Source organism: Solanum verrucosum, unplaced genomic scaffold (genome assembly GCF_900185275.1).
Source record: "Solanum verrucosum unplaced genomic scaffold, falcon-dt-bn FXZP01000103.1, whole genome shotgun sequence".
Classification (NCBI taxonomy): Eukaryota; Viridiplantae; Streptophyta; class Magnoliopsida; order Solanales; family Solanaceae; genus Solanum; species Solanum verrucosum.
The window spans coordinates 9953193-9965444 of NW_026020048.1; the positions used below are offsets into that span (position 1 = coordinate 9953193).

Genomic DNA, 12252 nt, shown 5'->3' on the forward strand with positions numbered 1-12252 from the left:
TAATTTTCTTTATGCTTAATAGGATACTAGAAAGAGGTCTCTAAGTAGGTGTTTAAACTTTGTCACTAAGCTTTTAAAACCTGCAGAAATGACACTTAATTATTTTTTATTCTATTAATTTAATCTTTGATGGGCAATTTTTATTTTTGTACTAGTATGAGAGGGAGTAACGGGTACTCGAGAAATGGATTGAAATACGTTCAAGATAATCAGACAAATAACATTATAATAATGATATACTAGAAATTACAGAGACAAGTCATATATAATAGTATATGACAAAGTATTTTTTTTCTTTTTAAGAATAAGCTAGCATGGTTATAGTGTTGGGGATAAGTTTTCTTGGAAACAGTAATTTAATCTTATGAAAAGAACATACAGAAAGTATTGTAGCACGGCTACATTTGCAGTTCATTTTATATATTACAACCACAATTGACGTTCAATTAGTTACTCCATTGCATAAAAAATATCTTTAGCGGTAATTAATTAATCGCAATAATTTAATTACCATTAAATATGTATTTTTAGCGAGAATTAGATTGTATATGTCTCTAAAGTCTTTAGCGATATTAAATTTAATGACACTTAACTAATGCCGATAAAGACTTTAGCACTCTTTTATTAATGTATTTATTTATTGCCGCTAAAAGTTATTTTTGTTGGAGTGATAGTTGAAAAATTGAAACAAAAGGGTACCATAAACAAACAAAATAAAGTACATTGCACATGAGATACGCATACTCCCACAATTTTAATTAGTTGATAGAAATATAAAATTTTGCTTAATTATATAGATGTTATAAAATCAATTTTATGAATCTCCAAAATTTTATCCCAACTAAACAATAGGAGGTGACAGTTAATTCCAATTAATAGGAAAGCATTCAGCAATCAAGTAGAGAATTTACCCGTTGGTTCTTCTTTTGGAAAAGAAAGAAATGAATTAAATTCGAAATAATAATATTTAAAGTAAAATAGCAAGTTACTTCATGATTTTATGTTGTCACACGCAAACTATTTAATCTGATTAAGGATGCAAGTATTTATTAGAATTGCTAGAAAAGGAAATTATTTTTCCAATTTCCGCTAAAAGAAGGGAAATAAGAAATGATCTCTCTCGGACATAAGTCGTTTTTTTTTTTTTTTATCACAATTAGCTCTGATTCTTAATTTTGTATAACTGCTTTAGTCTTTAGTGCTTATAAATTTTAAAGTTGATAATATTATTATCAATATTTAGTAAGTTATTTTTTTTCGACAAATATATATTTCACTGTCTAAGCAATTACCCATACAAATAATTATCATTTTATTAAAAATAATTGAGCTTTCGTGTCTCAAACACAACCTTAATTTCTCTCAAAATTTCAAGGAAACCCCAAACGATTTAAAGGTTTGAATTATGTAATCGTTATTATAAGGACTTGATGTTAATAAACGATTTAATTGTGCTTTGGGGAGTCTACCACAATTTAAGAGTCTAACATGTGTTCAAAGTATTCTAAGATTTATGAGTATTGTGGCAAATTTAAAATTCGTAAAGTTTAGATCCTATCTTCTACAGTCCTTAAACCAATATATAGATTTGATGAATATTCTTCAATTGCACAATTTGAGCCAAAGAAAAATCTATATTCTTAAGTAGTAGTTGGTTTTATTTTTTGAATAATACTAGAATAGATATTTCTAAAGAATAATATCTTGGCAAGGAAACAGAGACGTTTTAGATTTGCACCACATAATTGCTTTATTACAACAAACCACATGTATGAAGACTTGTCTATAATTTTCTACCACAAAACCATCAAAAAAATCCAAAATCAGTCTCTATTTCCCTCAACAAGGTCTGGAAATATTAAGTGGCCAAACTCGTGGAAAATAAAAACAATGAAAAAATATTTAGCATTTTACCACAAGATGAGTTTGGAAATATATTATTTTTTGTCGAATTATTTTCTGGCTGTGTTCCGGACTACGTTGTGCAGTGTATGCCATTTAATATATTGCAAAATATCCTAAACTTCATGTTAGGGTATTTTGTTTGTTCCATTATTGCCCCACGAAGAAACCACAAAACCCAAGTCATGTGATTATTTTTTTAAAGATTTTATTATTAAATGTATCTTAATATATTTGAATTATTCAAATTTTAAGTAGCGGTTAATATATATATATTGTGAAGATGACTTATTATTGAAATTTTAAGGGAAAATTACGTGGGATGGCAAACATCCCTAAGTAATTAATTAATAAGGGTATAGTTTAATGTATTTACTGTCAGTAAATATAATTTCATTTTTTTTGCCATAATTAATGGGACCCACAACCTATTTGTATACCGAATCAAAAAAGTCATATAGAGATTTTGTATATAATTTTATACAAAATCAAATTTATCTCTCCTATCCTCATTCCAAATCTTTCTCCTAAAATCACTCTTCCCCTTCTAATTTGAATTTCGAATTGGGAAAATTTTGACCTTCTCCCTCCAATCGTACTTCCACTTTTGTACATAAATTGTACACAGATGTATGTATAAACAGACTACAGTACACCTTTTTGTATATAAACATTACGCAGTTGTATATACAAACATATTTCAAGATTACCACATATACTATTGACAAATGAATATTATACAATCAGTTTAGTCATTAATTAAAAAAAACACGAAATTACATATGCACATATACAAATATAATACATATACAAAATTATTGTACATTATACAAATTCCTAGATATATACAAAAAAAAAATATGAACATAATAAAATATTGTATATATAAACATTACACACTCAAATATACAAACAGACTACACAAAAAAAATTAAAAACAAATACAACACACTCTTTTTTTTTTTAAACAAGCACGACTGTCATATATACAATTTTCATATTATGATAGTCACATATATAGTTAATAACACAAAATCAATTACACACAAATATTGTATAAAAAATTATATACAATTTCTCAAATATATACAATATAATCAATTTATATATATACAAATAAGGTCATTAACGCCTGGGTGTTTCATACGATTTATCCAATATTGTATAAACAAGAAAAAATTGATAACTCCATTTTTATAATCGACACACAAGTAGAAATCGTTTCATAATTTCAACATTTACGTTATACTAATCAATTATATACTATATTGCAATTCAAAATATGAAGTTTCCTTCAATGAAACCTTATCTGTCGTTACCGAAAAATTGATCAATCTGATGATTCAGTCGTGCCCGGAAACAAGTTCGTATGGTCTTTCTGTCGCTATAAAATTCTTTTTTGGGAAAATATTTGATTTTGAACGTTTAGCTTAAATCATGGGATTGTGTAAATATTTGTTACCGTATTTAGCGCCACTTTTACCATTCAATGAAAAAGTAAAATATTGTATAAATTAAAAACAAATAAAAAAGTTTTATACAAATTAAAAGCTACATAACAAACTAAACTATACCCATAGAATGTAATTATGTAAACTATACCCATATAATGTTATTTCATAAATTACGTTTGCCATATATGAAATTTTCCCAAATTTTAATACTTAATAATCACCACGAGTTATCATTGTACAATTACTATGCATATCACCGTTAATAGTACCACTAATAATTACCTCCAAGGCCTTACAACTCTACTACTGTCACAATTCATAATCATCATCACTATCATTATCAATTACTACAATCGCATTATCACTAACTACCACAACCATTGCGGCCAAGATCATCACCAGTTCAACAAGGCACCAACTATACCCATATCATATCCATCGTTATTTCAACCATCATGTGTTAAAACATTGCTAAATTACTAGTCATTACCATCACCAATTAACTTCATCTTTATTGTTTCACAATATCACTATCAACTAAATTTGTCAGTACTGTAACGTACTACCACACCAAATTGCACCATCACCTTATAACCTAATATGAGTAGAATATTTAAATTGTGGATTTATTAATTTTTCATTTGAGGAAATAAAAACTATAAAATTAGATCTAAATATAACATCTTGACATTTAAGGACATTTGAATTAAAAACAAACAATCCTTAAATTATACTTACTTTGTCGTTTCCTCTTTTTTAGATAGAAAAATTACTTGGATGGGTACCTTTTAATAAATAATTATTGATTTTAGCTATACTTATTATGATTACCATTTATAGCAATACATAGCAAGTTAAATCTATAATATGTATTAAATGTGAATTATGTATACAATATATATGTATTATAATTTTAAAAAAATATATATTATGCTTGTTTGGTAACAAATTGACACATTGTATTATAAGTGTATTAAAATGTGTGATAAATGTATTATCTATCATTAAAACTTGTATTATATGTGAATAATAAATTGTTTTTTTGTAATATGTATTAAAATTGTATTATAAATATATTAAAAGTGATCAAGTGAAAAATATAATATTATTACTATAAATGGTAAATATTTTTTCAATACAATATATTTACGTAAGTTTCCTTTTTTAGACCACTAGATACTTGAGTCCGCTATCGGATTAATTTGGATTCTCCTACATAGGGGTGTTCACGGTTTGGATAAAAATCGATCCAAACCGAAAAACCAAACCAAACCAAACTGATAAAATAAAACCGATTTTATTTGTGTTTGGTTTTAGATTTTTGAAAAACCGATAGTATTTGGTTTGGTTATGATTTTATTTAAAAAAAAACCGAAGAAATAATCGAACCGAACCGATGAATTATATACATATATTTTATTAATATACATACTTAATATATTGTTTTTATAAACAATTTTAAAAATCTTATACATATTTTCATTAAAATTTCTTTATAATTTACTTATTGAAAGCAAAAATGCCCAAGATGAAACATTTATCTTATTGATTTCATGTATATGAGTGTCTATGACAATTCTTTGTGGGATTGAAAATGTTATTGTCTCTTCCTTCTAGGCCAATATAGTGAATTTTAAAGCTTTATTGATAGCAAATTTAGTGATCGAAAGTTCAGTAATTTAAGTCATTCTAACTATTTTTCGTTTTGAATGGATTGTTGTCACTTTTTTCACATTTTAAATGAATTGTTTCTTTTATTTTTGTGTATGGTTAATAACCGAATAACCAAACCAAACCAAACCGAAACCGATAAATATATATTATATTTGTTTTGGTTTGATTTTGATAATTTTAAAACCGATTAAATTGATATAGTTTGAATTTTGACCAATAACCAATCTAAACCAACCTGTGAACACCCCTACTCCTACATATAGCCTTAAAAAAAATTACTACTCCACTAGTAGCTATTAAAAAGAATTTTATTTTTGAGGCTCAGTCTCAAAACATGGCAAGTCAAGCAGGTAAAAGAAAGAAAAAGGATGAAATAAATATGCACCATTTATGAGTGAACAAGCGTCAAACATCTGGCTCAGCTTAGTATAACACAAAGAAGCAACAATGACAAGCCACCTGGCCATGGAATCTACATCATTGGTGCTGCTTAATGCACCATGGATTGGTTCTCAATCTTCCTCTGCCCCACCCTCACTATCACCCACTATTTCCACTTCCTTTTTCAAATGCCTAAATAACAAACTTTGGCCTAATTAACAACTCCCATAACTTCTTCTTTTCACTGAATCATACATTACTTGTTTGGTTATCAATCTTCCTTGCCCCACCACCACCCTCACTATCACCCACAAATCCTACTTTCTTTAGCCTAATTAACAATTTCAATATATCTTCTTTTCATTGAATCATACATACATTGGAAGAAAAAACCAAGTCTTTTCTTGAACTGGGGTTCAAGTAAAAGATGTATTCAACTGTGTTTTACACTTCAGTTCATCCTTCCACTTCAATTTTATCAAGAAAGCAGCTACCTTTATTGATTTCCAAGGACTTCCCTACAGAGTTATATCATTCTTTACCTTGTAGGAGCTTGGAAAATGGGCATATCAAGAAGGTTAAAGGAGTAAAAGTAAAAGCCACAATAGCTGAAGCTCCCGTTACTCCTACAGAGAAGAGTGACTCTGGGGTTAACGGTGATTTGAAGGTTCCACAGAAGAAGTTGAAAGTACTTGTTGCGGGTGGTGGGATTGGAGGGTTAGTTTTTGCTTTAGCAGCAAAGAAAAAGGGGTTTGATGTGTTGGTGTTTGAGAGGGATTTAAGTGCTATCAGAGGAGAGGGACAATATAGAGGTCCAATTCAGATACAGAGCAATGCATTGGCTGCTTTGGAAGCAATTGATATGGATGTTGCTGAAGACATCATGAATGCTGGCTGCATCACTGGTCAAAGGATTAATGGCTTGGTTGATGGTATTTCTGGCAACTGGTAAATTCACATCACTGTGATTTCTTTGTGCTAATTAGGTGCTTGTTTATGCTTTACTCTGATATGTTTTACTTGAGTCGACATCAAAAGTCAGGGACACCACCTTCCTCAGAAGTCAGAACCCACTTGTGTGCTTGTCCGAAGAGAAACTCTTCGTGTTATTTAATAGTAACAATCATACATAAGCTTTTACCAAGGATAATTGAAGAAAATAATGAAAATTTTTGTCTTTCAGAAAATTATACTGAAATTAGTTAAGGGAAAATAATTCATCTAGTCAAAAGTTTATTGAGTCATAGTTGTCGAGCTTATTCCGGAAAAGGATCCATCTTTACCTTCAATCAGATTGATAAATTGGTCTCATTATTGTATGAGCAGCTTTATTGTGAGAACAGTTCCTTTAGTTCTTGAACTGCACACAGTGACAATAATTGGGTATCAGGTATTGCAAGTTTGATACGTTCACTCCAGCAGTGGAACGTGGACTTCCTGTGACAAGAGTTATCAGTCGCATGACTTTGCAGCAGATCCTTGCACGTGCTGTTGGGGAGGATATAATTATGAATGAAAGTAATGTTGTAGACTTTGAGGATGATGGGGAGAAGGTACCTGGCAATCTGCTTTTCTCAAAATATCAAGAAAGATTATAACTTTTGTTAGTTTCATTTAAGATTGTGCCGATCAGTGTCAACGGTAGCTAATTGTTGTGTCTTATTAATCAATTTTCATTATAACTTCTCATGTTTGTGTGAAATCAGGTTAGTGTGGTTCTTGAGAATGGACAACGATTAACAGGTGATCTTCTGGTTGGTGCTGATGGCATAAGGTCTAAGGTATTTAAAATCAATCTCATTTTGTTTCCGTCTATTATTGCTATTTGGGTTGATTACAAGGATAGAGTAACTTGTTCATATGTTGCTTTGAGATTGTGGTCCATGTTAAAAAATATGAGTCTTTATTGTGCAGTGAGACTTTGTTGGTCAATTCGACTTGGTTTAGAAGATCTCAAACATTGGTGTTTTATTGTAGGTACGGACTAATTTGTTTGGACCCAGTGAAGTTACTTACTCTGGCTACACTTGTTATACTGGAATTGCAGATTTTGTTCCTGCTGATATTGATACAGTTGGGTATGATATTCTTACTTATCAGATTGTGTTTTCCCTCTTCATGTCCTTATGTCTGCTGGTCCCCTTATGCTCGCGCTGTCTTTTCATAGTAGAGGTTAAATTGAGATTTCTTTTCTGAAGGTACCGAGTCTTTTTGGGCCACAAACAGTACTTTGTTTCTTCAGATGTGGGGGGAGGCAAGATGCAGTGGTATGCATTTTACAATGAACCAGCTGGTGGTGTGGATGCTCCAAATGGTAAAGTTTTTAGGGCGCTTAAAACTATTTACTATAGTTCAGGATATAGATGTGCTTACTAGAAGACTTTCTGAATGCTTGACTTGTTAAGTAATGTCAATTTAACCCTAGGGGTATCTCAAGGATTTTTCCTTGTTGAGACCTGATTATAGTGTTGCAATAAGGTAAAGAAGAACTCAAGATAAGAATGAGATAGATTCAATGAATTGTGAGTTGGAAAGTTTTGAATTGAAGTGCTGTATTATGCATCATAAACTAATTTTTGGTAAGCAGGTGCACTCTAATTCATCAACTTAATTTCTGTAAAGTTTCAGAGAATGATGCACCACAATTGTTTGTATCTACTAATAGATGTGAGGTCCTTACTTCACCACAGAAATTGCTTATTAACTTATAGATGAAAGGCATGTCTGATTATATCGTTTTAGTACCAGTTTGGATAGAAGAATCACAAACTTTTGGGGGGTTAGCGCTGCAGGATATGAGTATGTTATCATGACAATTTAAATCGCCACTATGATGCTCAAGAGGTTGGGAAATATTTGTAGTCATCTTGTCATTACATTTATTGTTCAAAATTTTATCGGTTCATGCTGCAGGTAAAAAGGAAAGATTGCTTAAAATATTTGGGGGATGGTGTGACAATGTCATAGACCTATTAGTTGCCACAGATGAAGATGCAATTCTTCGTCGTGACATCTATGATAGACCACCAACTTTTAGTTGGGGAAGAGGTCGTGTTACATTGCTTGGGGACTCTGTCCATGCTATGCAGCCTAATTTGGGTCAAGGGGGATGCATGGCCATAGAGGTACACTCTTAATATTAGTCTTTGTGACTTCATTTAATTAACATGGCATTATTGGTCGATGGTATCCCTTAGTCCCTTCTTGCTAAGAACTAAGAAGCAGGGTATTATTGTTATGTTATGTAAGCCACTGAACGTTTCCTTTTACAACTACAGGATAGCTATCAACTAGCACTGGAACTTGACAAAGCATGTAGTCGAAGTGCCGAGTCAGGAAGCCCTGTGGATATCATCTCATCTTTAAGGAGGTAATCCATTATTTATTGGCTCAAGTGCCTGTATAGTGGTTGGTTGAATACAGGTTGCGACTTCATGATAATTGAAAAGTCATTTGAAATTGGCTGAAGTCTTAACTTCACCCTACCATCAGCCAAGAAAGCCTGCTTTAAATGCCTAAATGAAGATGAATTGATTTGAACAGCTGCTGTTTCTTCCAGTTAGCTGATCCTTTTATGATTTCCCTTGTCCACAGCTATGAAAGTGCTAGAAAACTTCGAGTTGGAGTCATCCATGGACTGGCTAGAATGGCTGCAATCATGGCATCTACTTACAAAGCTTATCTTGGCGTCGGACTTGGTCCACTATCAGTATGGAAATTTGTCTATACTTGAAATATGAGTAGCTAAGTTGTCTGATTTAGCAGAGCTCTTCTTATAGATATGGATTTCTATTATTTTTTGCAGTTTTTGACGCAGTATAGAATACCACATCCTGGAAGAGTTGGTGGAAGAGTATTTATTGACTTGGGAATGCCTCTGATGTTAAGTTGGGTTCTAGGAGGCAATGGGTAGGGAATATGCAAGCCTTTTCTTGGTTCAATATTTTAAACATGATCGTGGTTTTTACTAATGTGATCAGCCAATAGCTGGAGAGTAAAATTGCAAAGCCAAATATTTATTTTTGCTTCTAATGCTTCTTGCAATGAACCCTGCCTTTTATCACAGTTCAATGGTTCATGATTATTCTGTTGATTCTGTTTAGTCAGAACTTTTACTGGAAATTCTTTTATTGTCTTAAAGCTTCAAATTAATAGTTCTTTTTTTTTTGGAAAAATTAGAAGTTGAGCTTTCCCTCATCCTATCATTGAGACAAAAGAAAAGATGGTGCCAGCATGTGAATGTGAATCTTTGATGAGTTCAATGGATTCTTGGAAGTTGATATACTATGTCATTTGACTCGGCTTTTTTTTTCTTGCAGGGACAAGCTTGAAGGCAGAATAAAACATTGCAGGCTATCTGAGAAAGTAGGTAGCCTAAGGAATTATGCACTCAGCACATGATCACATAAAAAAATTGTGGTTTCCATTGTACATAATTAACAAGTATGAATTTAATGGGAGTACTAATACACTGTATTGTGGTGATGAAGGCAAATGACCAATTGAGAAAATGGTTTGAAGATGATGATGCATTAGAGCGTGCTACTGATGCAGAGTGAGTTTTTTTTTTAAAAAAAATAAAAAAATCACAAACTGATCCTTCTTTATTTCATATTAATGCAGATTGAGTTTGACAAGCATAATCTTTACAAATTTCATTTATATGTATGTCCTGTTTTCTAGTTTGCTTGCTAAATTTGATGCTTAATTTTTATCTTTCAGGTGGTTACTTTTACCTGCGGGGAATGGCACTTCTGGTTTAGAAGCTATTGTTTTAAGCAGAGATGAGGATGTCCCTTGCACTATCGGGTATGCTTTTAGGTTATGGTTTATTGGATTTAAGATTGTTCATAGCTGGCTGGGCACAGAGTAATCTTCGTTATTGTTTCGTTCTCTACTTCTAAAGTTTACAAGATTTAAATGGTTCAAATCATTTTATTGGAAATGAGGATTTAAGGCAAAGAGTTTAAAGCTAACACGAGTTTTCTCTTTCTTATTACTTAGCTCTCGACGTATACATAATTATTCAAAGATCATGCACCATAGTGCATGAATTGCAAATATCTCCTCTAATTTACACATCCAATCCATGGTCATACTATCAAAACTGTGAACCAGACATGAAATGAATTTCACTTGGCTGTAAAGGGAAAACGTATAACGCAGTATTGTTTTATTAGAATAGTCACTGACATCCTTTTGGTTTCAGGTCCGTCTCACATACAAACATTCCTGGAAAATCAGTAGTTTTACCTTTGCCACAGGTGATTGCCATATTATTCTATAGCTAAGTATCGTGGACCTTCTTCAGATGAATGCATGATTGGATTGTCAAATTATTATTTTTTTAATTTCAGGTGTCTGAAATGCACGCCCGAATATCCTGCAAAGACGGAGCATTTTTTGTAACTGATTTACAAAGTGAACATGGCACCTGGGTTACAGAGTAAGCTCCATTTGTTCCTGTATACAACTCTACTATTACATGAAAGACAAAAATAACTTTTGTTCTGTGTTATGTAGTAATGAAGGCAGAAGATACCGGACGTCTCCAAACTTCCCTACACGTTTTCATCCATCAGATGTTATCGAATTTGGTTCTGATAAGGTCAAAGTATCTTCTGTGATATGCTTAACGCGAAACTTTGGCATTAGCATTATTCTTTTAAAACCTGTTTTTTCATCATGTGCAGGCAGCTTTTCGTGTAAAGGCAATGAAATTTCCTCCAAAAACTACTACTGAAAGGAAGGAAGAGCGTGAAGCAGTGGGGGCAGCGTAAAGCTTGACCTGATATAAACGGGAAATTGTACAGCATTTTATAGCAAACATCAGACATTGAGCAATTTAAGCATAGCTAATTTTGTATACTGTAGGTTTTAGAAAAGATCCATAAACAAAACACCATGGAAGAAAATACAGAGATTATTTCGCTTTCTCCTAAAGAAACCTGGAGAAAGTCATGGTCATTCTCTCTTATTCTACCATTGCTAAAAATATACTACTTCTCTATGTATATACAATTATTATAGTCTAGTATACTACTTCATAAATTTGTTTCATATATTTTCGTAATAACAAGTCTTCAATTTCAAAAATTAACTGCTAATTTTTTTTAAAAAAATTACATTTGCCTCCTGGGACTTATTATAGTTATATGCTCCAATTCCAAAGTTTATGTTAGTAGTTGACCGACCTTAAAAAAGTTTAGACCATATTGCACAACATACTTGGTTTACACACCGTTTAATTCGTGTTGGATTTTGTTTGGCTAAAATCAGCTTATTCAGAATTTTACAAGTAATTTTGGTGAGATTTAATAAAAATATTGAAGTGTAGTTTTTTTTCAAAAGTGTTTCTGGGGAAAAACACTTTTTTTTAAAAATAGTTCTATTGCTTCTCAAAAATATTTATTATTTTCTACCAAAAGCTTAGATAAACACCTTTTTAAAATAAAAAATAATAATATTTGTGTAAGTAAGTAAGAAAGAAAAAAAAGACTTTTGACTTCTTAAAATTTGGCCGATCAAATAAGCTTTGTCTAAAAAAATCAATTACCCAGGAAATTCAAAATAGTATAACAAGTAAAGAAAATTACAATTCACCATTTTTTTACATTTGAATTCTATATAGCTAGATGATTAGTTTGAAGATGGTTACTTCATATTTTTTAAAAATTAATTATTTTTTTACCGTAGAAATTTAACTTATATAACTTTTAATCCTTTTATTTTGTATGTTTACATTTTATTAATTTTTCAACACCCATTCAATCTGTTAAAGGTGATAATTAGACATAATAAACAACATAAATTTGATATGTGGATTTCCTTTTCCTCTTAT

At 31.3% G+C, this 12252-nt stretch overlaps 1 protein-coding gene across 1 annotated transcript; it reads left to right on the plus strand.

Moving 5' to 3' along the window:
• The first annotated feature begins 5667 nt into the window (after positions 1-5667).
• LOC125821942 (zeaxanthin epoxidase, chloroplastic) lies at positions 5668-11375 on the plus strand. Its single transcript, XM_049501295.1, has 16 exons — positions 5668-6359; positions 6802-6964; positions 7118-7192; positions 7389-7489; positions 7610-7725; positions 8325-8536; positions 8690-8781; positions 9006-9120; positions 9217-9320; positions 9731-9776; positions 9902-9966; positions 10134-10220; positions 10621-10675; positions 10769-10857; positions 10935-11019; positions 11105-11375. The coding sequence occupies exons 1-16, from the start codon at positions 5839-5841 to the stop codon at positions 11189-11191; spliced, it is 2013 nt and encodes a 670-aa protein (XP_049357252.1). The 5' UTR covers positions 5668-5838; the 3' UTR covers positions 11192-11375.
• The last annotated feature ends 877 nt before the right edge of the window (positions 11376-12252 follow it).